The following is a 27,241-nucleotide window of genomic DNA, read 5'->3' as shown; positions in this document are numbered from 1 at the left end:
CGTCCACCAGCAGTGGCATCGAACCAGTGGTTTAAATAGTTATCAAAGGTACCAGGATTATAATTTAGTACGGCAGACTCGCGTTTCGTCTACATATGATATTTGCATTTCAACGCCAATACTTTCGATAAATTCAAAGTTTTGGTAACAGGAAATTAAAAAACATATGACCACATTATTGATATTCATGTAACACCGAAGTATTGACGTTGAAAGGCAAATATCATATATAGACGAAACGCGAGTCTGCCTTACTAAATTATAATCCTGGTACCTTTGATAACTATTTACACCACTGGGTCGATGACACTGCTGGTGGACGTTTTGTCACCGAGGGTATCACCAGCCTAGTAGTCAATACTTCAATGTTGACATGAATATCAATAATGTTTTCATTTTTTTTTAAATTTCCTGTTTACAAAACTTTGAATTTATCGAAAAACTTAGGATTTTCTTATCCCAGCCATAGGTTACCTTAGCTGTATTTGGCACATTTTTTTTTAAATTATGGATCCACAATGCTTTTCAACTTTGTTCTTGTTTGGCTTTATAAATATTTTGATATGATCGTCACCAGCAGTGGCAGTATACAAAGTTGAAAAGTATTTAGGATCCAAGATAACAGGCTTACACTTTGATACGTTTGACTGGTACTTCGTCTATATTGTACTGAATTAGTGGCGGTCATCAAACCATTGGAAGGCGTAATTTAACAATATTGAAAACCAAAATTTCCATAAAGTGACCACACGTGAAACCTTGGCCACCTAAACCTTTGGGTAGAAAAACTCAAGTGTTGTGAATAATTAGACTTTTTGTAGAGAAAATGACCATATAGCAGACATGACTGCTGACTTATGGTGTAAAGTGAACAAACAAAACAGATGTTAAACATCAAATTGAATAATACCATATCAATAATAAAAATACGAGAATTTTTTAATTTTATGTTATCATATATTTGAAGATCTCATTCGAATACAGTAAAAAAGTAAACAGTTGTAAGAATCTTCCAAAGGTTGAAAGTTTGACATCTAGAATACCCAGTTAACTGTTATGTCATTGTATATGTTTATGATGTAGGTTTTGTATTAAATAAATATAGGACAAAAAATACAGATTATCAACTTTTATTTCCTGTTTACAAAACTTTGAATTTTTCGAAAAACTACGGATTTTCTTATCCCAGACATAGATTACCTTATCCGTATTTGGCACAACTTTTTGGAATTTTGGATCCTCAATGCTCTTCAACTTTGTACTTGTTTGGCTTTATAAATATTTTGATATGAGCGTCACTGATGAGTCTTATGTAAACGAAACGCGCGTTTGGCGTACTAAATTATATTCCTGTTACCTTTGATAACTATTGTGAGGTGTTTATTAAGAACTGTTCGTTGATAATGTTTATTTGTGATGACTTAAAAGCACATAAACTGATATGAAAGTTATCACCCCTAGTTTTTGGTGGGGTTCGTGTTATTTATTCTTTAGTTTTCTATGTTGTTTCATGTGTATTATTGTTTGTGTGTTTGTCTTTTTTAGCTATGGCATTGTCAGTTTATTTTCGATTTATTAGTTAGACTGTCCCTCTTTTATAATTCTAAAACATTATTTCAGTCTTAAATATAAGCATGAGACATTTCTCTTTTCTTTAACTTCTTTACATACATAACATTTTTTTTAAAGAGTGTTTTAAAGTTTATAGTATTTATCAACATTGAAATGCACTCAAAGTTAAACTAGGTAAACTTTATTCGTTGACAACTTTCTTAATTGCTGATTGAATTTCATTGCATATTTGTATTGAATAAAAAGAGCAAAGTTCTTTCTAAATCAACTTAAAATTTATTAATACTAATTGCAAATTTATCTCTTTTTTTATATAAAAAAATGGTTGTAGGGAAGATAATCAAATTGCTGAAAGGAGTAGGGGCAATAAGGCCCTTATTTGGCCCAAAATTTACTGCAAATCTAAAAGTTATCATATATATTCTTAAATAACTGAAAACTTGGCTGAGGTATAAGGTACCAGGAAAAACACAACAAATTTGACATCGAATAAGTTACCATGGCAACAAATCATGACTTAATTTGCATAATTTGTAAAATTTCGTGATTTTCCATATTTTTTCATCAAATTTTAAGTATATTTTAGATTGAAAAAGTATGTGCGCACCCAAGAAACAACTTTATATTTGGTGAGATTATGCCAATAGGTATGATAAAGCTTCTGTTAAATTATTTTGTTGTTTCTTGGCTGCACAGGATGTTTTCACAATGGAAATAAAGATAGAAAACTGCATAAATTCTGTATTTTTCATCGTTTTTGTGGAAACAGTACATATTATGACATAATTGTGACGTCATCAGATAAAAATCTTAATCTTTTTTATTTATATTTCTTTACCCTATGCATTTCTAAACAGTATGTGCCAATTTGAAATGGTTATCAAACATTTTATTTTCTTGGGCCAACACTAGGCCTTAATGCCCCTACTCCTTTATTTCGTTGTATAACTGTGATAATCCTTAGTTGAGTCGAATGTATTTTATGCAAGCTGTTGCTTAGAACATTCATTGAAACCGAAAGTTATCAGGACTTATAGTGGAGTAAGAAAATAAACAAATAGCTGAACTTCATAACAAATTATACCATATCTGCCGACAGTGTAACCAGCTCTAGCTGAGCCTTCGTTGTATACCACTCTTTTGAAAAGGAACAATGTATTTCAATGTTCGTCGAACAATAACTTGAAGAGTATTTGTATATTCAGAAGAAAAAATAAAGAGTCAAACATATGGAATATAAAGAAATAAATGTCAAAATGCGCATCTGTTACATACTGTTAATATTACTTCTACTACTCGAAAATGGCACGTTGACCATGGGAAAACCTACATTATTGCATTTGTCATAAGAAAATGTTTTGTCAATTGTCCATCAGGATTTATCTCAATATAGGTAAAGATCAGAACTGCGTTTTGATTTTTTTTGTTTCCAAGTTCACGGGGATATTAAGGAAAGGTACGAGAAGCCTTAAAAAGATTCTTTTCAAGAAAGGTGTTCATCAATATATCGGAAAATGAAATTGAATTTTCTGTTAAATAATTTATCTTTTGGAATGGTGGTTTTGCAAAAGTGCTACAATTTAGTACTCAAGAAGTGGCCCAAAATTCCAAATATGAAATGGAAAATCGATTGCATGTTAGTATATGTATTCATAAAATTCCATAAATATGTTGTCGATAAAAACCTTGCATTTTGACAGTTTCTACTTTGCTGTGTATGTGACTTGAATCGACGTTATTTTAACAAAGCAAAATATTTTACGACTTTAGAAGAAAATTTCGACATTTGTTTTAACTCCGATTGTGGTATGGCAGAGTAAAGTTAGTATATCACAGTCGAATGTTTGCTAAAATTAGGCTCCTGTGATTGAAGTTAATGTCTAAAATATTTAGGAAACCAGAGTAGGTAGATAACCCTGATAAAGATAAAACTTTTATCATATATTTGGAGGTATTATTTGACCACAGTAAAAATAAACCAGTTGTAAGAATCTTCCAAAGGGACCTCTAGAATACCCAGTTATGTCATTATATATATTTTTTGTGCAGTTTTTGTGTTTAACATATAAGAAAAGAATCAGTGAATACATATTAACGATTTTCTGATGAATCCGTTCGGGCTGTTTGTTGATTAAGTCTTATTTTTATGTCTTAAGCGCAGAAAATTTAGTCAAGGTTATGATTCTAAAATGTTGAAGCAATTATTTGAGTCTTAATGTATAAGGAGTGGATTTTTTTCTCTTTTCTTTAAAATTCTATATAGACATACATTTTGTTTTTATTAAACGTAGAAATTTGACAAGCAATCAATCTCAGTCCAATAGACTTAAGAATCAGAAATGATTAAGATAATATAATTATCAAAATGAGGAAGTTATTTTCATTTTCCTCATTCTAAAAAACTTTGATCGTTTTGTAAGTTACTCATACTCGTTTGTTCTTTTCTTTTTAGATGCAACAATGTAATGTATTTACATGTCAATTGGTCAATTGATTATGGGTGCCACTTTTATAAATATTATGACACATGACGCCTGAGTACCCAGGATAAAACCACCAGACCACCAAACCACCAGAACAACTGACAGTAATATTCAATTTAGATCGAAGTCGAAACCCACAGCACGTTCTTGAAAAGGTATTACAAAACTGTATCATTATTTGCAATGAGAAAAAGGAACATTTCATCATTTCTCAATAAATACAAATTTGTACACCTTAACCAGTTTATTTGACACAACATACTCTCCCAAAATATAACTCAACATGTGAAAAAAATCATTTTAGCGGCATTAGCCTGCTCATTTTCGAAATCTACAAGGGTTTCTTTAACGTACAAGAGATGTGGCTCTCTCTTAACACGGGTCAGCCATTTGTCGTCCCCTTTTGACGGACTACTCTTTTAGGGTCAAATCTGTTTATATGACTACCAGAGTTTATGTACAGACTTCGGTTTTTTTTACTTTATAAAGTCTAGCGATTGCATTCTGTAAATCACTTGCATGAAGACTACAAAGTACGGAATTCCGAGTTGCTGTGTCTAGTCTTTGCATCCTAATGCATGTTTGAGAAAAAAATAATGATTTAATTCAATAAAGCAGTTGGGTGTCTTTTAGACACTTTCAACCAACAGAAATGATTCGCCCGTGCAACATCCCTAATTATTCCAAAACGTCTTTCTTCAGCCACATTACACACTCTAACTCGAAAAAGCGACGTCTTATCATTAACTACTATAAGGAGTCTGAGTTCAATTATCTGTCATTTAACATTTTAGCATGATTATGTTTCAATGTCTCAATCATATTTTTGAAAATTCACAAATTGTTGTTGCGTTTCTTTTATTGGAAGTGTACACAAGGTCTTTCTTAAACTATAAATTCAATGTTGTTATATGTTTTTTTACTGAAATTGATTAGGATAGTTTAGTGTGTGAAAATAGTTAAAAAGAAAATACCACCGTAAGAAGTATAATTATTAAATTTACAAAAAATGTCTTTTAAGATTTTAGCCAGTAATCAAACAGTCCTCTACAATTGATGGGACCAATTGATATTCAAATAGTATCTATGTAATCTTTTGAACGCAATCTCCACATTGATAGTTCTATCTCGACTTTTTTAGGCAACAATTGGACAACTGTATTGCATTCGAAAATAAAATATCAGAAAGTATGCAAATCTAATCAATGGCCACATAATACTCGAACGAGGAAATATGTAGAATAATTTGTCTTAGTATTATTCTCAAAACGTGTTCAGATTCTCGTTATAAAGCTCATATTTACTCACTTACTCAGATCGTTTGAAAGTGACTTTAAATAATTAAGATTTCTTCTTTACCTCAGGAATAAATTACTATAGCTGTATTTGGCCAACATTTTTTTGAATTTTTGGTCCGCAATGCTCTTCAACTTTGTTCTTGTTTGGCTTTAAAACTTTTTTTATTAGAGCGTCACTGATGAGTCTTTTGTAGACGAAACGCGCGTCTGACGTACCAAATTATAATCCTGGTACATATGATAACTGTTTTCACCACTGGGTCGATGCCAATGCTGGTGGACGTTTCGTCCCCGTGGGTATCACCAGCCCAGTAATCAGCACTTTGGTGTTGACATGAATATCAATTATATGGTCATTTTTATAAATTTCCTGTTGCAAAACGTGAATTTTTGGAAAAACTAAGGACTTTCTTATCTCAGGAATAGATTACATTAGCCATATTTGGCACAACATTTTGGAATGTTGGGTCCTTAATGCTCTTCAATGTCAAAGATTACAAAACAAATTAAAATAAATTAATCCACCATTTTCTACATTTGAAAATTCCTGTACCATTCAGGAATATGACAGTTCTTGTCCATTCGTTTTTGATGCGTTTTGTTATTTGATTTTGCCATATGGTTATGGACTTTCCTAATTGATTTGCCTCGGAGTTCAGTATTTTTGTGATTTTACTTTTTATGCGAGGTTTACAAGTAGAAAGTGAAATAACAAGAATACCGAACTCCGAGGAAAATTAAAAACGGAAATTTCCTAATCAAATGGAATAACCAAAAACTCAAACAAATAAAAAAAAAATGGATAACAACTGTCATATTCCTTGGTACAGTCATGTGATAATGTAGAAAATTTTTGCTTAAACCTGGTTTTATAGCTAACACAATATATCTTTTCTTAAGAAAAATTGACCTCAAAAACGAATTTATCTGAGTTTCAAACTTACTATTCGTTGTTTCTTAAAAGAGAGTTGGAACAGTCATCACTGTGTTACAATCTCAAAACAGACAAACATTTACAAAAAGCACAAAGAGCATATAACCAATTAAAAATATACATCCAATGTTGAGCGTGTTCGGCGTCAGACAATATAACCGTCACATAGGAAGAAATTTTGTCGTTAATGTATATTCAAAACAATTATAATTTCAAATGAGGAATGATGGTGTGCAGGGTTAAAATGAGTCTAAAAGACACCCAATCGAAAGTTCTGTTAGAATTAATTTCAAAAACAGACCGAGATTCAAAATTATGCAGAAGTTCTTTAGAATTGTATAATAAATACTATAAATGTAAGGCATTTACTAGAAATTCAGGGTCTACATAATATACTGTTTAGGGTTAAAGAAATTCTATCAAAACTGTACCGAGCATTAAAAAAACAATGACATATTTTAGAAACTTATCTTGGCGATTAGGTAAAATAATGTACTCCGCATACCTAAGAAATTTTTCAATGTAACCTAACCTTTAAAGTGAATATGGTTGTACTGTTAATTTGTTTTGTTTAAACCAAATCTAAATAAATTAAATGGTTTGCATACATTTCAATGTAACATGACCTTGTAAATGATTGTTTGTAGTTACTCTTGTTTCATTGAAGGTCTAATTGATCTATTTGATAATTAACATAACAATCATAACCGGAATTTATTAGCTCGATGAAACTATCCAGATTAATCTGCATATAATACTTGCATTGTACAAAACCTAGCATGTTATTTAGATGACCAAATCTTTAAAACTGCTCGTTTTACCTCTTAAATTAATTGTTGTTGTTTTGTACATTTTGTTATGGGGCTAAATATTTATCCATCTGTTCTTGTTATTATAACTTTTGGAATTACTCATCGACACATAAGTCTAGTGTATGTAATTATCAGTCTAAAAAACTGTGAAACTATTGTACATACATGTCTGTTAATCGAGGCCAGTATTTTTAAATGACTGAACACTGTTTACAATATTTTTTGTATTTTGTTTTCAATTACAGTAATTTTGTAATTATCTGCAATCAAAATTGGTTTCGCAATAATTGCTTTGAAAGCACCTTGTTCGATCATACAAAGCACATTGATTTTTTTAGAATTTCGTTAATTCAAAAGAATATTATCTCTACAATATTTTTTACTTTAATTCGTTCTCAGTGGACATATAAATTGTTTGTCGGATTAACGGTATAAACTCAAAAGATTTACAGCCATATAAGTTTTTTCCATTTGATACAACAAACGAACAAAATAAACCTGTAGTCAAATGATCAGATTCAAAGATTTAAACATTTGTTTTAAATTTTTAATTTCAGGTTATAATGTACAAAATTCGAATGGTCTTGCCTGTACCAAGTCATTCATATGACAGTTGTCCATTCATTTCATGTGTTTGAGCTTTTGATTTTGACATTTGATGGGGGACTTTCCGTTTTGAATTTTCCTCTGAGTTTATTATTTTGGTGATTTTACTTTTGACTGTCAATCAAATGAAATTATATTATAAATATTGTGTTATTCTCAACATTAAATCACAAAACGACGACTTTTTATTAGCTGAAATATTTGTACATTATTAATATATGAAAAATATATTTACAATCAAAATGTCATTGTTGATGTTGAAAAACTAAATCAAGCAGAATTAAGTTGCAAATCTAAAAGTATACTATCTTCATACGCAACAACAAAAAATATTCACCGAGAACATTTTACACTTTTTTTTTAGATTTAAGCCATGCAGTGACTTTTAATGGACTTTTTAAAGGCAGAATGCATGGCAGGTCTCCTGTACTATAGTCTGACTACGATTGGTTTAATTTGGAATACAGTACTGGGAAATGTTTTTGGTGTTAGTGCAGGTTGGTGATAAAAGAGTGACGAAAGATACCAAAGGGATAGTCAAACTCATAAATCTAAAACAAACTGACAACGCCATTGCTAAAAATGAAAAAGGCAAACAGAAAAACAATAGTACACATGACACAACATAGAAAACGAAAGAATAAACAACACGAACCCCACCAAAAACTAGGGGTGATCTCAGGTGCTCCGGAAGGGTTAGCAGATCCTGCTCCACATGTGGCACCCGTCGTGATGCTTATGTATTCAAAAGCTTATTTCAGAATGAATTGTAGCCTTTTCCAACAAGTTTTGAAAAACATTAAGTCAATTTCAACATCATATTATGTAATTTAGGTGAAAAATTGACACAATACACTAATAGACAATTAGATAATGAAAAGTTTAGTTAAAATCATGCTTACCTTGTGATGTTTTTTTAATATATTTGTGAATGATAACATGGAATGTCACACGATATATTTAATTGATGTAATATGTTTTTTATAAGGATTTCAGGTAGGAATTTACACTGTTTTGTCCTAATTTCTCAATGTATCCTAGATTTATTCAAAAAAAAGAAAAGTCTTTTAATTTCATGATCATCACAACTAGTATCTTACTGACAATTTTATGTAAAAATCAGTCGTCATTTAAATTTATTTATATATATTATCTAGCCACACATTAATTGCACTATATAGTTGATTTTTATGCTATGCATGTTAGGTACTTGTTAACATGAGCGTATGTGAATGAATATTTAGTACATTACTAGTAAATATACATTTTATTGTCAGGTAACAAAACCTCAATCCATAATTTCTCCTGTTTTACATTCGACTGGGAGGAATACGTCCTTTGCAGTTGGGATTATAATACTCAATTTTACAGTCCAAACGTCACCGTAAAATGGTAGGTGTATATAACACATGATAAGAGCTTCAGTATAAAACTGCATGAACATATAATAACAGTTGAATGTCAATATTCATGTAAGTTAATTTTTGTCATGTCAATTTTCTGAAAACAGGTATGAGAAACTGAATTATCTGCATTGCTTTAGTTGTTCTTGTAGCATAGATATGCCACTGTGATGTCTATGTTTATCTTTAGAGCAGTCAGTTATGTTTGCTTATTTGCAGATTTCAACTATATTTTAAAGACTTCCTTTTTTTTTTACTGTAAAGTGTCTTATTCATTTTTTTTAGTATATAAACTGTGTACAATTTCTCTTTATATCTTTAATAATTTCAAGACAGCTGCGAAAAAAAAACTCAAGTAAAGGTAAAAATTGTCTTCAAGGCCATTAAAAAGGTGGTTCGATTAACAATTTGTGTCATGTTAATTTTATTTGGATCTTTTCTTGTAGATAACTTTTAACACTTTAAACGGTTAAACAGAAAATCTCATTGATATTTGATATAATCTTTAAAATTAAAGGTATTCAAAAGCTTATCTGAGAATGAATTGTAGCCTTTTCCAACAAGGTTTTAAAAACATTAAGTAAATTTTAACATCATATTATGTAATTTTGAACTCATTAACGGCACCACATTTTAGACACACGTATTGTTACGGTTTATTCAATCAGGTGTGTTGCACATCATATAAGCTAATATGAAAAAAAAACATTTTTAGGCACCTTATGGGTTCATCAGCTCGGAACGACTGTCCAAATTTAGGGAACAAATCATGTAAATGGATTATTGACAAAGACATTGACGTCTACAGTAATTTCAAAGTGTGCATCAAGATATATCAGAGCAACGAACCTCAGTGCTATCCAGTTGACATTCCAAGTCTAGGTTTGTAAAAAACTAAGGATTTCCTTATCCCAGTAATAGATCACCTTAGCTGTATTTGGCACAACTATTTTGGAATTTTGGGTCCTCAAAGCCCTTCAACTTTGTACTTGTATGGCTATATAACTAGTTTGATCTGAGCGTCACTGATGAGTCTTATGTAGACGAAACGCGCGTCTGGCGTACGAAAATATAAACGTATTGTACCCTTGATAACTATTTACACCACTGGGTCGATACCACTTCTGGAGGACGTTTCATCCCGAGGGTATCGCCAGCCCAGTAGTCGGCACTTCGGTGTTGACACGAATATCAATTATATTGTCATTTTTATAAATTTCCCGCTACCAAATTTAGAATTAAAAAAAAAAAGGATTTTCTTATCCCAGGAATAGATTATCTTAGCCGCATTTGGCACAACTTTTTTTGGAATTTAGGAATCTGAATGCTCTTTAACTTTGTAATTGTTTGGCTATATAACTATTTTGATCTGGATGTCACTGATGAGTCTTATGTAGACGAAACGCGCGTCTTGCGTACTAAATAATAATCCTGATACCTTAAATAACGATTTGTACATGTTATGACCTTAAGTAATAGTAATTACCGAATTGTTTTTAAATCTATAATAAAAAGTGGTTTTTTTTTTACACTTATTTATATTATCGGATTTTGTGACCCTTTGGCGTAGCAGATTTAGCTAAAACTACAGATAATATCAATTATTAAAATGATGCAGACAAATTTCCGAAAAAATTATCATAATAAGGTCAACAGTAGCTAAACAAATTGGAACATTAAGATGAAGATGGATCCACGAAGAAATATTACTTTCATAAAATTTAGATGATCGAGTAACCATCAATCGAAAACATAAATGGACCGATAAAAGGATTTAATTCGGGAAATTATGTATTCGTTGGCATATTTCCCGTTACGTTTTATGTATGTCAGTTTTGTAATGATAAAACATTAGGTTAATTAATTTTTTTTTAAGAAAAACAGAAAAACAGATAGAACCATAAAACAAAACTTCAGATGTTGTCGATAGAAAGGACAATCCACCACCAAATTGCACAAAACGCAAAACTTTTATACAAAGCAAAACTACATGAATGGCTTTAAAAACAAAAGTCAAGGTTAATTTAGGAGGGTTTGCAATTCTAGTTATACCAGTGGCACTTTCCTTTTTGTTCGTAGTAAGAAAAAGGTATATTGATAAATCACACACGGTCATTACAAAATGTCATTGTTGAGGAAAATATAACCAGAGTGTGGCTAACATAATAATAACAATATAGATTCAACATAATAATAACAATATAGATTCGCAAGTCCTTTTATATCTGTCGGTGTTTTATCTCACGCATGTTCAGGCAGGTGTGTGCAGGGATTCGAGATCTTTAGCTAATTGTTAATATCCCGTTATTTATGTTATTTTTCTGCATTTTATTATATTTCAGTTAAACCTAGTCCCATTCGTCAAATTGATGTTCGTGCTGTTAACTCAACGTCTGCAACTCTTCAATGGCCTAATAACCGAATACTAGTATGTTATAATAAGTCATTTCAAGTCAATATTATGTGGAGTGGAAAATTAGCAGCAAGGGTAAGTTATATTTGATTATTGTCTATATGCCTGTCTGTCATTTTATATGCCATGTATTTTGGTGAGACTTTGTCTGATGTAAGTAGACTTCGGATGGTTCTGTAAACAGAGAAAAAAATGTAATGCATTTGGAAGACACATTTTAATATATCTATCTACACATTTGACAAACTGTGAAATATCTTTTCTAATTACTGTGCATTTTAAAATTAAAATAAGATATTTTTGGGTGTTAATTAGAGAGTATAACAAAAATACCTAACTCAAAGGTATATCTAAAAAGGGATGGTCCATAAACACTGACAAATCAAATTTTATAAACCAAAAGAACGAATGAAATGTAGTTGTGTCAGTATTTTACACGAAATAAAACAATGATGTATGTTATTTGCAATGAGTAGTTTTTGCACTTCAAACTTTTAACAATTTTGCTTGATATTTTGAAAAATCAACAGCAATGTAGCGAACATCAATTTAAACAAAATATGAATGTTAACATTTGTTGCAAATTTGCGCATACAAATATCATTATAAAATCAGTTTGAATAAAAATAATGCGTAATTTTAACCTTAGTTATGATAATAAATTGCATGCATTTTTATGATCAGAAAGGAATATTAGTTTGTGTATAAAGGAATTAAATGTTTTGCGGTTGTGTTTTTTCTTCTTCAGATAACATGTAATGTAACATCTTCACCGAGTCAATGTTTAGCGAATGAAAATGTCATTATCTGTTCTTCAAACCATACTAACTTGTCTATAAACGGATGTTCTAATTATACAACAAATGGATATGGCGTTATATGTTCTTCAAATAGTATCAGCATCACTATAAACAGACTATCGAAGTATACAGAGTATGGTGTAGTTATTTACAGTAAGCCTTTGGTTAAAGGCTTCTGGAGCGAGGGGGGTTATACCACTTTGACGACATCTAAAGATGGTAGGTAAATGCTATACATAAATCACCTATCATTTCTATAGGAAATCGGAATTTTACTTGTCTGTATAATAAAATGAATTACAAAATATAACTATTTTAATCGTATTAGACACTTCATATAAGTTGGACTGATAAAGTAAAATTCATACGTATATAAAACAATACATACAATCTTTGAATAAACAATGCATAATTTCTCCCAAATAACCAAGACAAGATTTATAACGACTGACTTGATCCAAAATGGATTGTTAAAGCGGTCAGTGAATTCCGTCTTCAATTATTCAGCTCTTTACAACAATATAATGTTCCTGTTTTTAATAATGTCGCCGTACAACGAGTGTAATTATTTTGTATAATTTATTGACGACTACAGGACACTATTAATTATCTTTTTTTTATTTTAATTTTTTTATTTTCAAAAGTTGTGAATTATTTACATAGTATTCATTTTCAAATAATGATGAACTTTAATTATATTATCGTATTTCTATTTTATTTTTTTAAATATTAGAATTGTTTGTTTAAAATATAATCGTTTAACGTGGATATAAACGAGAACTTAAACATTATTTATTTTTCTTATAGTGCCATCTACATCACCATTGATTTATGATGGATATAATTCTGTTCGAACTAATATGTCGTCCAGCGAACTAACCATAACAGTATACTGGATGGTATAACTTAATAATCAGTTTCATATATCATCATTTGTATGCCTGTAAGATGGTATTCGAAAGCACAAAATGAGATTACTACAGTTTTAGCTTCTTTTTTTTTTTATCTGAGACATACTTTTATATGAGACATTCACAAAAATAATCTTTAAGCGAGGATAATTTGTACAAATTAAAAAGTATTCATCTCTGAAACAAAAAGAATTAGAAAAAAAGTAAAATCACAAAAATGCTAAACTCCGAGTAAAATAAAAAACGGAAAGTCCTTAATAAAATTTACAAACAATATAAATCAAGAAATTAGGGATCTTGCAATATTGCAAACGGGTTTGAAGTCGATTTTTGAAATCGTTATACAAATGTGAAAGACAAATTTAACATCGTGTTTTTTCTGGTTCTAGATAGGAGCTTACTGAGCGAGTCAGAAACCTCAAAATTCAATTTTAGGACACTGTGCAGCATAAGAACTATTGATATTTAAAAGCGTTTATTGTTCGTGTTAATCTTAACTTTATTGCGTTCACATTTTTATTATTTTATTTTATTTTTACAGCCATTGAATGACGAAAACTGGAATGGAGAAAACATTTTATTCAAAGTTGAAATATTTGCGAATGATAGTTTAATCGAAAGTAAAGAAACAGAGGAAACTTTTGTCAGTTTTGAAACAAGTGGTATTTTTCAACTTGCTATTTTGGTATGGTCAAAAAACGAAATGGGATTGTCGCAACAACATTCCAGATTATTGGTAGGCAAAGGAGGTATAAATAATTCTTATATAGATAAATAACGAAACCAAAGTTTATCGGAAGGTGCCATGTTAAATAGTATTCAGTATCAAATTCACTCATAATACATGATGGTCTTGAATTATAGATTTTGGGTACTGACGTTATTTATCATTTCAATTATGGGTTAAAGTACTCTTTTTATTTGACTTTGTACGATTCTATCCTTTACTGTTTGGTCCATTTTTGTATTACCCATTTTCCGTGGCTCGGTATTTATAATTCCAATATTGTATTCTTGTTATATTTTTTTTCGTTTGTTACATTTTTGCTTATTATTTGTCTTAAGAGTTTACATGTCATTTTGTAAAAAGATTAAGATGATAAGACAGTGTTGACTGCAGTGCCAGCATTTCTGACATTCTTACCTATAATATAAAAAAGAAGATGTGGTATGATTGCCAATGAGACAACTATCCACAAAAGACCAGTATGACACAAACATTAACAACTATATGTCACCGTACGGCCTTCAACAATGAGCAAAGCCCATATCGCATAATCAGCTATAAAAGGCCATGATCAGACAATGTAAAACAATTCCAACGAGAAAACTAACGACCTTATTTATGTAAAAAAAATGAACGAAAAACAAATATATAACACAAACAAACGACAACCACTGAATTACAGGCTCCTGACTTGGGACATGCACATACATAAATAATGTGGCGGGGTTAAACATGTTAGCGGGATCCCAACCCTCCTCCTAACCTGGGACAGTGGTATAACAGTACAACATAAGAACGAACTATAAAAATCAGTTGAAAAATGCTTAACTCATTAGATAGACAAAAAATACAAGTGGACGTGGCCGGGTACTATTACATCCCGACACAAAAAGGCACAATGAACAGATCTGAGAGTACTCGCAGTTATCTGACAGCTAGTTCAAAGCCAATAACAACTAATAAAAAAAATGCCTATAAGACTAAAAACTCAATGAGGATGTGCTATCTCGTTTGAAATAAGTTTTCTACAGGTACAACCAAACTTCAAAACCAAATCTTTATATCTATGGAAAAATTTAGTAAAGGTTTAAGGTAATTTATGGTGACGATATCCCTGGTTTAATAATTTACCAGTAATACATAGGTTGCTTTGCTTGCTCAAATATTTGTGTCAATAAAATCGTAACGCGCCTTTCATACAAACAAGAGGTTGAGCTAGATGTAAAACCAGGTTTATACCACCATTTTCTACATGAGGAAATACCTGTTATCAGATTCTTTTCCATTCGTTTGATGTGTTTGAGCTTTTGAATTTGTTTTTCGATAGTTTTGTTATTTTGCTTTTTTGAAATGCAATCAATGTTGCAGAATTTTGAACGATCACGTGATTTTCCAATTTCATTTTGATGAGCGTGGAATTGAAATTAATAATTATCAATGCTTTCTTTTTTTTTCGCGTAGAATTAAAAAAATAATCTTATACACGGGTTTATAACTTTTTTATTCATAGATTTAATACACAACCCTGTGATGGTCGAAGTTAGTAACCAAATGTATAACATCTCATGGTTACCCTTAACCCATAAACATGGTATGAAATACTCGTTATTTTGGTGTGAACAGGCATTTAGTTTGGTCTGCAAGGTAAAATTATATGATTATAAATATTAACTTTCATAGATAAAAGACATATTTTTGTTTGTTAAGGTTGCTCACCTAATTTTGTCAATATCACGAAACTATTAACAACTTTAATATAAGTGGAAAGTTGAAAATAAATTGGGCCTAAACCACCATTTTCTTCAAAAAAAAGTGTGTACCAAATAAGAAAAATGACAAAAATTTACTTTTTGTTCCCTTTGTTAAGTCTAACTTTTTGTATGGGCTAACTCCTTTTGAATTTACTTTGGAGTTTGGTACTTTTGTTGATATTCTCTATACTGTTTGTTTATATGACAAGTCCAAAATACCAAACGGTGGACGGTGGACGAAAACAGTATGTCCCTTACTACTACGAATGGTAAGCGACAACAGGAAAATCTAATTACTCACAAATCCTGTAATTCTCCATCAGTTTTAAATGATTAAAAAAAATGATCCAGATATTAAAAATATTTTCTAGTTTTGAATTTTTCTTGAATTTAGAGTTTACTATGACATATGAGATAACATTTGGATCATTGGATTACAGGACACTATCTATCTTATACCCAAAAGTGAAAGATTTGGCACGATACTGTATCTTTTTTGTCTTTGAGATGTATGAATTCGACAAGTTTTATATCTTGTCAGGCGAAGTTCTCTTTCATCATACATTGCAACAGACTATTAAACACTGAAATAGACAATCATAGTATAAATATGTTTAAACTAAACTAATAATATAGAGATTTGACACAATATGACCTATTACCTGCCAAATGCAAGGCTCTGGCCAGCACTGTTTACGTTTCGTGACAAATTATTTTACTGCTATTATATTAAATGAATACACTATTTTTGACCTTTTAACTTAAATCCAAAATAATGTTTAACGATTTTGTCATTTATTTTCTTTTGAATAAAAAGAATATGCTTTAAATTTGCTTAAAAAGGTTCATCCTAAAAGAACATTTTGCGTTTTAAAAGTTATGTCATTGAAAACTTGCAGTATTTGAACGAATTCGGCTGATTTCAGAATATAATCACAACCATTTGCAATGAACGTAACATATTAATCAATTTTGTTTGCATATAAAAATAAAAACAATATTTTTTGTAGGATAAATGTTGAGAAATGTGTTAATGTCAGTTTTACACAGAATATCTCCTCTATTAAAATATAAAAAAGTGTTACAAAAATATCGAATTTGAAGTCGAATTCAATATTTGGAAGTTCATAAAAAACTGACTTTATCAAATGAAACAATTGACCAATTGAAAAACAAATGCCATATTTCTGGAGTAAATGGTTGGTAACAAAAAATCAAAAAACCATTTTGTCTTTTCTTTCATTGAATTTCACCCGAGTAAGTTATGGATTTAGGTGGATAGATATAGGAAGATGAGTGCCAATGAGACAAGTCTCCATCCAAGTCACAATTTATAAAAGTGAACCATTATAGGTCAAGGTACGGTCTTCAACACAGAGCTTCGGCTCACATCGAATAGCAAGCTATAAAGGGCCCAAAAACCTCACTAGTGTAAAACCAACAAAACAGAAACCAACTGTCAAATCTATATTTAAAACAAACCAAGAAAAGTAAAACACTTATGAACCACAATAACAAACGACAACTACTGAACATCAGATTCTTGACCTAGATACATGCAAACATTTACCGCGGGATTAAGATAGATTTTCAAGTATCTAGTTAAGAGGCTCTCAAATTACAATTTACATGTGACATGACTAATTAACATGTAAACCATTTGAACTGCAACTTTCATGTTGTATATACAATTGTATCCAGTTGTGTTGTATATGCGTATCTACCCTTTATTGTCCTCATAAACATTTTTCTTTTTTTCACTTTCTATATCCAAATAAATTATAATTCATATATTTTATAGACGTCACCGCAAACGATAGAAATCAATATGACCTATCGAGAGATCTATATTCCAGCCATCAATCAGTCTGTGCAGTATCTAATAGGAGTATCATATCATTATTTAAACCAAACGTCTGGGTTTGAATGGTCAGATTGTGTTTTTATGGGCAACAGTAAGTAAATCAACAAACTATTTTCCAGTATATATTATATTGTAGTCTATCTCACACTATAATCAATATTTGGACATTGATTCCAGTCATTGTTGAAAATTATTCATTTTCATCTGTTCTATGCATTATTTTAACAAAAACGCTTTCACTTCAAGTGTTTAAAGTTAAATTGAATATCTAATGAAAACTTTTAATTTCTAATTATTAATTGAATGTTCGCGCCATCAAAAATAACATAGTTTATGGTGGTGTTAATATAGGTACCACTTTACTACTGACGTTCAAATATTATATATCGATTAAGAAGATACTTCAATGTTGTAAATATTAACTGATAAAATTATATGAACTCAAAAAATTACAACACCAGGTGCGCCGGCAAAGAAGCCGTCTCCATCTTTGTAGACCTGACACACGTTTAAAAGGAAGTAAATTGTCATACTATTGGTAAGTTTGGAAAGTATAATGAGTACGCTTACATGCGTATAAGCATCCGACAAACCCTTTGTCATATAGTTTTTATCTTATTTTACAGGTTGGAATTTGAATTTAGATGTTGTATTTCGTCCCATTTTGAATCTCAAACAGCTTGAAGTGTATTGGTACTTTGAAAAATGTAATTTACCAGAAGTAAAAAATTTAGTAAAATCTTATGAAGTAACAGCATGTGAAGACGAATCATGTGCAAGTATGTCAAATATCATATATTTTAATAAAGTAGATGAAAGCTAAAAAATAAATAAAAGTGAATGAAAAAAGTATAAAAAGCCAAACAAAATACGACGTTGCAGAGCATTAAAAAACAAAAAATCCGAAAGGAATTGTCAAATACAGCTAAGGTAATCGACTCATGAGAAATTCCTTACTATTTAGAAAAAGTGTTATAAACAGAAAAGGGCTGATCACAACTGGTCACAACTGGTCTGGTGTGGGCTTGTGATACCCTCTCGGTGAAACCTTCACCAGTAAAGTGGCATCAACCCAGTGATGGTAAATAAACTCATCATAGATACCAGGATCAAAACGAATCGACGCCATACGAGCGTTTTGTAAAAGTCTCATTAGTGAACTCGAACGAAAAAAAAGCCAAACAACGTACCACATTGAAAAGTGTGTTTCTCGTCTTTCATCTAAAAAATCAGTATACGATAATAAAAAAAAATAAAGATCTCCTGAATTTGGTCTTCAATAGAACAAAAATATACCAGCTAACAATGGGATTAATCTTCCTGTACTATATTACTTAATGGCAAACTATCAATAAAGTTTTATGTAATGTTTAATTTTGTGTGTAGATGTTTTCATTTTTTTTCTTAGAAGCGGGGCTGTTTAGACATATATATTTCGAAAACAAATGTGTAGAATGCAGACAGAATAACTTTCAAAGTTATGTTTCAGAAAAACATAACATACAAGGAATAATTATTTTCTTCTTCAGATTTTACAACCACGTTATTAGACGGTACCAAAACATCATTAAGACTACCACTGATGAATATTTGTATACGCATCACGCCTTATACAGTTCACGGAAAGGGTGTTCCACATAAGCGATGTTATATAAATGACGGTCAGTATTTGCTGATATAAAAGATTTAATCTGTTTATCATTTTAGATCCCTAGTTTTTGGTGGGGTTCGTGTTGTTTATTCTTTAGTTTTCTATGTTGTGTCATGTGTACTATTGTTTGTCTGTTTGTCTTTTTTTCATTTTTAGCCATGGCGTTGTCAGTTTGTTATAGATTTATGAGTTTGACTGTCCCTTTGGTATCTTTTGTCCTTCTTTGATGACTTTTTTTTTAAAGTCCCTATTTTTTTGTGATTTTAGAAAACAAATATAAAATCATTAGTTATCCATTCCATACCAACCGTAATTCATATAAATTTCTTTTCTCGTTTCCTGAATCTTTTTGACAGAAATGATATCGAAAACCTTTCATTCAAGAGTCTCTGGCCTTTTTTAGTCTTGTGGTTTTCAGTTCATTTGCATGTGTCGGAGTTTAGTTTGACGTCCATTTTCACTGAATTGGTACACATTTATGTAAAGGTGCCAGCTGAAGTCCGCTTCTTGGAGTGGAGTTTTTCGCTGTATTGAGACCCCTTGGTGACTTTTGCCTATTTCTGTTGTTGCCTCTTTAACACATTCTCCATTTCTATTTTCAATTGAATTAATTCTGTGTTAAAATAGTATTAACATTTAATACCTGCTTGGTAACTCTCTATTATTCCGAAAAGTTGTACGGGGTATTAATTGAAGACAACTTGTACATACTCTTACTTGAAAAAATCCAAAGCAAGGGATTAGCGCCTCTTACTGTTAGGTGAGATCTCAAAGCCTTTCCTAAGCCTTCAAAAAGAGGCAAAAGCTCATATCTTAATTCAAGTTCAGGTCCTCACATAGAACCATCTTGAGCAGAATTAATTACTTACTGTATATCGATAACAACATGTGTGTGTGTATTTATAAACATTAGATGACATGTACAGAAATTTCAGGCTATTACGGACAAAGTCTATCAATGTAATGAGAATTCCACAATTGAAAGAATTCCTGCTTCTTATCTATCAGAGGGCATGAATCATATATTGGAAGTGTACCTTTCAAAAAAAGTAAAATCCAAAAAGTACTGAACTCCGAGGAAAATTAAAAAAGGAAAGGTCCCTAATCAAGAGGCAAAATAAAAGAAACTCAAGTCATACATATGAACAATTGAAATTTGAATATATGACATTCGAAATGATTGCAGTTTTAATACATTCGATTTCTTAATATTTTTATTTTATGTATTGTTTTGTTGTTACATACTCGTGATATGAGCAACTGGAAGAATTTACTTATGACTTCTTTAGTCGAAATCTGTAATGAGTTGATTGAAAAAGTGTTTCCATTTCATAATTAAATGTTAATATCTAAACTCAAGTAATGGATATCAGAGCTCAAAAGGCAGCACTTTTATGTTGACATAATTTACCATTGATATGAAATTGGGAAAGGATATGTTCATTTTTAATAACTTTCTTTACATCAAATGTTGAATGTTCCTGTTTATAATGCTCTTCAAATTTGTATTTGATTTTGCTTTCCAACTGCTTATATGTCAGTGTCACTAGAACAAATTGAGCGTCTCGAGTTCCATATTACAAACCTGGTATCTTATATGAGTTGTTATAAATCCAACGTTCACAATTGTATAAGTTACTACATTCATTTACACGTTCTTGGCTTTGACACATGGTTTTTGGTGCGACTTTGGAAAGTGTGATGAATAAACTCATCATAGATACCAGGAATAAATTTTGTATATACGCCAGCCGCGCTTTCCGTCTACAAAAGACTCATCAGTGACGCTCGAATCCAAAAAAGTATGAAAGGGTAAAAAAAATACGAATTTGAAGAGCATTGAGGACCAAAATTCCTAAAAGTTTTGACAAATATAGCTAAGGTAATCTATGGCTGAGGTAGAACAGCCTTAGTATTTCTAAATTTCAAAATTTTGTGAACAGTATATCTATAAATATAACCATATCAATGATAATGCATGTCAGCACAAAAGTGCTTCTACTGGGATAGTGATACCCTCGGGGAAATCAATTCTCACCAGCAGTGGCATCGACCCAGTGGTAATAAATAAACTCATCATAGATACCAGGACTAAATTTTGTATATACGCCATGATACAGCAAATGTGGTCAACTATCTGGTCTCCAATATTTGGGATTCCTTCCATTTAAATTGTTTTCGTTCTCGGTTGTTTTGTCTGTTTAGTACCTGACCTGTTTAGATAAGCAATTAACATCTGCAGATATTTTTAATGAACGTGTGCTATGGATGCGGATGATTTTTATGCCTATTAAATAAGTATGGTGGCCGGTTAAGGCCATTTCGCGTTTTCGCCCATCATATTATATAGGGCGAAAACGCGAAAACGCGAAATCGCGAAGTCGAAAACGCGAAAACGCGAAGTCGAAAACGCGAAAACGCGAAGTCGAAAACGCGAAAACGCGAAATATTTTTTCTTTCCGATTTCGCGTTTTCGACTTCGCGTTTTCGCGTTTTCGACTTCGCGTTTTCGCGTTTTCGCGTTTTCGACTTCGCGATTTCGCGTTTTCGCCTTTTCGCGTTTTCGCGATTTCGCCTTTTCGCGTTTTCGCGTTTTCGCGATTTCGCGTTTTCGCCTTTTCGCGATTTCGCCTTTTCGCGTTTTCGCGATTTCGCGATTTCGCCTTTTCGCGTTTTCGCGATTTCGCGTTTTCGCCTTTTCGCCTTAAATTATAGGTATATTGATCCAATATCCACCCGTTTATAGTATGGATCACATTTCCGACCTTACATTGATTACGTGCTACGTGTACAATGTTTCGAGTTCTTTCGGAATTATATTCCAGGTAACTCTCTTCAGAGGTCGTCCGTTTTATTTTTATTTTATATAGCTATATACCAACATATAAATAAAATTCTAAACATCTTTCCACACAAAAACAAAATATTATTTCATAAACGTATGAAGGATGATGGATATATTTTATTTCAAGGTACTACGGAAGAAGTTAAACTTCTTTTCGAAATAGCAAACACAAACCACAACCTACTGCAATTTACTTATGAAATTGACAGACAAAGTTTGAAATTTCTAGACTTAGAAACGTATAAAGGACAGAGATTTCAAAAAGAAAATATCTTAGATATTAGATGTTTCACAAAACCAACTGAAAAATTCCAATATCTACACCAAAATTCTAACCACGCTAAAAGTTGTTTTAAATCCTTTATTAAAGGTGAAGGAATACGAATTCTTAGAAATACCTCTGATCCTGACAATTTTAATGAAAGAATAAACTTATTTACAGAAAAATTAATACAAAGAGGTTACAAAATCGCTTTTGTAAATAAAATATTAAGAAATATTTCCCATACAGAAAGATTAAACAAATTAACAAACAAAGAAACAAGAATAAACAAAAACACAGATAACTATAATATATCTTTCATAACACAATACTACGCTAATGCGGAAAATTTACAAACCATTATAAGAAAACATTGGCATTTAATTCAAGACAACCCACAGTTCAAAAATCTCTTTGATAAAAAACCCACAATAGCATTCAAAAGAAACAGGAACATTGGGGAAATCGTTAAGAAACACTTGAAATAAATCAATGTCTCCCAATAGAAATTAATTAGACAGTTATACTAAAACCAAAGGAAGGTGCGTTGACAATGAAAAATGCATATTGAAACGTATCTTAAACAATAACCAAAACCAGTTATCCATACGTTGATAAAACGAACAATAATAAATAAAAGGTACAATAATAAATAAAATGTACAAAATAATAAACAAACAAACATTTAAAAATAAAAATAAAAATAAAAATAAAAAATAAAAAATAAAAATAATAATAATAATAAAAATAAAAAATAAAACTAAAACGGACGACCTCTGAAGAGAGTTACCTGGAATATAATTCCGAAAGAACTCGAAACATTGTACACGTAGCACGTAATCAATGTAAGGTCGGAAATGTGATCCATACTATAAACGGGTGGATATTGGATCAATATACCTATAATTTAAGGCGAAAACGCGAAATCGCGAAAACGCGAAAAGGCGAAATCGCGAAATCGCGAAAACGCGAAAAGGCGAAAAGGCGAAATCGCGAAAACGCGAAAACGCGAAATCGCGAAAACGCGAAATCGCGAAGTCGAAAACGCGAAAACGCGAAGTCGAAAACGCGAAAACGCGAAGTCGAAAACGCGAAAACGCGAAGTCGAAAACGCGAAATCGGAAAGAAAAAATATTTCGCGTTTTCGCGTTTTCGACTTCGCGTTTTCGACATCGCGATTTCGCGTTTTCGCCCTATATAATATGATGGGCGAAAACGCGAAAACGCGAAAACGCGAAATGGCCTTAACCGGCCACCATAAATAAGCAAAAATTGAAGGAAATAATATCTTAAAAGTTTCCAAAAATAAAATCAAAGATTATCATCAATTCACGTTTCGGTGAAGCTTTAGTAAAATTTCAAATCAGTTAAGATTAAGAAACGTACCGTGTTCCGGTCTCGAGATTCCGGTATAGAATTGTACTATGTAGAATAATTTTGATGTGTTTAATAAATATAACTTACTTTATAGGTATACTTTATTGAATATTTTTCCATAGATATTCAATAAATAATCTAAGGGATGCTTAATTGAAACTGTAGATTGAGTAAATTGTTAACAGCAAATGTACAATAAAATAGGTTTATTTAAAAAAAAAACAAAAAAAAAACGTTTGATACATAAATTTATGCCTATCCAATTTCTTCACTTCAGAAACAGCTTATATAACAGAAAGGAACTTAACTGCGTTCTACATTGTAAGTGTGTCCGTTGCTGTATTATGCTGTCCTATTGCTGTAATGTAAGTATCAGTTCGTTACAATTTTAATGTTTTTCGAAATTCAAAGTTTTGTAAACAGTTTATTTATAAGTCTGATTATGATATATCCGTGTCAGCAAAAACGATTGTAATGAATTGAAAGGTGGTAACCTCGGATGGTAAACCTACAAAATCAGTAGCATCGGTCAAGTGATTGTAAATTAACTTATCATGGATACCAAGACTGCAACATTGTACACCATCACCGCTTTGTGTCTCTAAAGACTCATTGGTGACGCTCGAATTAAAAAGTGTCAACCAGGTAAAATCACATACGAAGTATAGTAGGATAAAACAAGCACATGTATAAGCGTTAAATACATAACAGCCAAGGAGTTTATGTAATACTCGGTTGTATGATGTATTACTTCTTTGCCATAACATCTAAACGTAGTTGTTAAAAACCAATTCTGAAGTTGTAACGCTTTTAACATTGTTCTGCGTGTCAAAATTACAATTAGGCCTTCAATACGCAACAAAGTTGCACATATCAACGCAAGATTGTTTCGGTCCTAGCAATAGGTCCAAGACGAATTAATTGGTATATTTCAAAAAATGGTGCATTTGTTCATTAAAGTGTGTTCTTCAAGAAAAACTCACAAAACAAACAGACGCGCAAAATGAGTAGTTTCTTTTCTTAATTTTGCGCTTCTAAGTGTTTGCAAGACTTGAAGAGTGATAATTTTGTCACTAAATTTCCCAATGAAAGTATATGGTAGACTTATAATTTCAATGTCTAAAGCATATAAATCGATCGGAGCTTTATATCAATCTATACATTACTTTTTTAAGCACGGTAATCATCATTTTCTTTTCATAGTTCATGAAAGGGTATAGTCAAGCATTAAAATATTCACTATCTCTTATCTTCCAACTCCCTATTAAAACTACCCTGAATTCTGTTTCCAACTTTTTTAAATAGAAAAGTCCAATAGTTTTCATATGTGACCAAATTATTTTTTACCTTAAATTTGTTTTCGTTTTGTCTTGGTGTTTTTTTCTTTTTCAATGACTTGTTACGTTGTTTGCAGATCAGTGCAAAACTAACCTTTAGTTTCTGTTCTGATAACTTATTATTATTACAATTTGACTATACACCATACACAACAATGTTTGTCTGCAATCATTATCTTTCCTCCAAAACCATTAATAAAATAAAGTTATTGCATTCATACAATTGCTTGCGTTTTCGTAGATATCTGTGCAGAAAATATAAAAGATGGAGTAAAGGTCTAACAGATATAGACACTACCACGGTTGTGCAAAGCACCAGCCGTGTAATTTTGAATGTAAGTCATCTTCGTCGCATGAAATATTTATAAGCTTCCGTAAAGAGATTTAACATATTCATTGTTGATTTAATTATGACAATGAAATAGACGATTAAAGTTATAATCTGAATATAAATATATACCTCTATTACACGATTTCAGTTTTGACAGTGGTTAAAATCATCAGCATTTATAATACAACCATAAGTCATTTATAAGTATTTAGGTTTCATAAGCATCAACTTTGTCACTTTAACATGTATCGTCAACCATTTGGAACCATATTCTGTACTAGATTATTGTAAAAATTATACCTCTCTGAGATAAAAATACTTTTTTCACTTTGTTTTGTTTCTAATAGTATATGTGTAACAGTTTTTACAGAAAAGTGTTTCCAAACAGTAAAATAACTAACATGTGTCTGGATAAAAACATTACAGAATAAAGAAACAAAAAGATAATAGCATTGTGAATGATAAAACTGAGAATTTCAAAACATTAATTTATAATACTTAAATTTTCTTCCATTTATTTCATTTGTGTATACAGGGACGGATGCGTCATGGCGATAATGGTTTCTCTGGTGTGCCACTTATTTCTGATGTTGTCTTTAATGGATTTATATCTTGTAATCAGGTACAAGGATCACTATTGAGTGAATCATCCTCTACGTACCCGAACACCATATCGAAGTTATTGTATTTATCGGTTACTCAGAAAGACACACCCGTAGCTAATATGTCAGATTTTACCTCAGTTGATGCTTCTGGTGAAACATTGTGTTCACAAGTTACTTCGGATAAATCAATAGAATCATACGTGGATGCACAGCAAATTCAACCAGGCTATCCTCCAGCATCTCATCGTGTCTTACTTACAAAAGGGAATTCAGACGCATCGGAGACAATTTGTTCAAATGTAGCAATGTCTTCTCTGCAAACTGATGTATGTGATAACTTATCGTTATTACCTACAAAACAATGTGCATTTTCCACTTCAGAAATAGACTCATACGTTGTTGAGGGTATTGTATCAGAAAATAATTGTTTAAAAAGGGACCGATCAGAGGCTAGTAGCTGTTTGAATAAAAATTGTTATTCTGCAGGAGATTTGCAAACATTAAATCTAGTAGGAAAGTTGCAAATAAATGGCGAAAATAATTATTTAAAAGCTCAACTTATATCACCGGAATCCTTTGCTGTTGATTCAAACAGTGATTACACACAAGAAACAAGTGACTGTTCAGAAGAGTTAATGTATTTGCCTCACAATACAATTGAATTATCTATGGAAGTCCGAAAAGATTCAGAATTATCAAATCAAAGAGAAAGGGATATTTTAGAAAATAGCCAAATTTCCCCTCTAGCTGATTTTTACTTTGATAATGATAGTGTTACCGAATCAGCTAACTTTTGTGTGCAGCAACAAAACACTGGTTTCATAAAAGAGCTAAAAGAGCCTTTAATGTCCACCCATCCAATCCCAAGGAATTCAAATTATTCATGATACAATGAATTTAACCAAAATGTGTTCATTTAGACAAAAGTGCATAATATGGGAGAAAATAACGACAAAGCAGATTCCCAAAAGTCTAACCGTGTTGTTTAAGGTTTGTCCAAAAAAAAGTCCATAGTAACTGGTTTGAAAAGAGAATCATTATTTCTGTTTCGCAAGCCAAGTCTATTAGCGGCGGTTATTAAATAAATGATCCCTTAAATTGTAATAACAAATGGGTCAATTTTATTATGATTCCTGATTTGATGACTAAATTAAACTGTATAGTGTATAATTCAATTGAATAATGTTCCGAATCGGGAATTAATTTAATATCAAAGGATCGCATATTAAGTATTTTCGTATTTATGTATTACAAATTAC

At 31.3% G+C, this 27,241-nt stretch overlaps 1 protein-coding gene across 1 annotated transcript; it reads left to right on the top strand.

Moving 5' to 3' along the window:
* Positions 1–8,070: 8,070 nt before the first annotated feature.
* Positions 8,071–26,869, top strand: LOC134697429 (uncharacterized). The gene is made up of 14 exons (XM_063559740.1): positions 8,071–8,202; positions 8,983–9,097; positions 9,824–9,990; positions 11,451–11,596; positions 12,270–12,540; positions 13,129–13,220; positions 13,774–13,981; positions 15,470–15,603; positions 17,512–17,665; positions 18,201–18,353; positions 19,104–19,235; positions 23,987–24,074; positions 25,288–25,381; positions 25,913–26,869. Exons 1-14 carry the CDS (start codon positions 8,094–8,096, stop codon positions 26,867–26,869), a joined length of 2,820 nt encoding a protein of 939 aa, XP_063415810.1. The 5' UTR covers positions 8,071–8,093.
* Positions 26,870–27,241: the final 372 nt, after the last annotated feature.

Source organism: Mytilus trossulus, chromosome 1 (assembly GCF_036588685.1).
Source record: "Mytilus trossulus isolate FHL-02 chromosome 1, PNRI_Mtr1.1.1.hap1, whole genome shotgun sequence".
In the NCBI taxonomy this organism is placed as follows: Eukaryota; Metazoa; Mollusca; class Bivalvia; order Mytilida; family Mytilidae; genus Mytilus; species Mytilus trossulus.
Note: the sequence above shows the minus strand (reverse complement) of the source record. Positions and strands in the feature narration are given on the sequence as shown.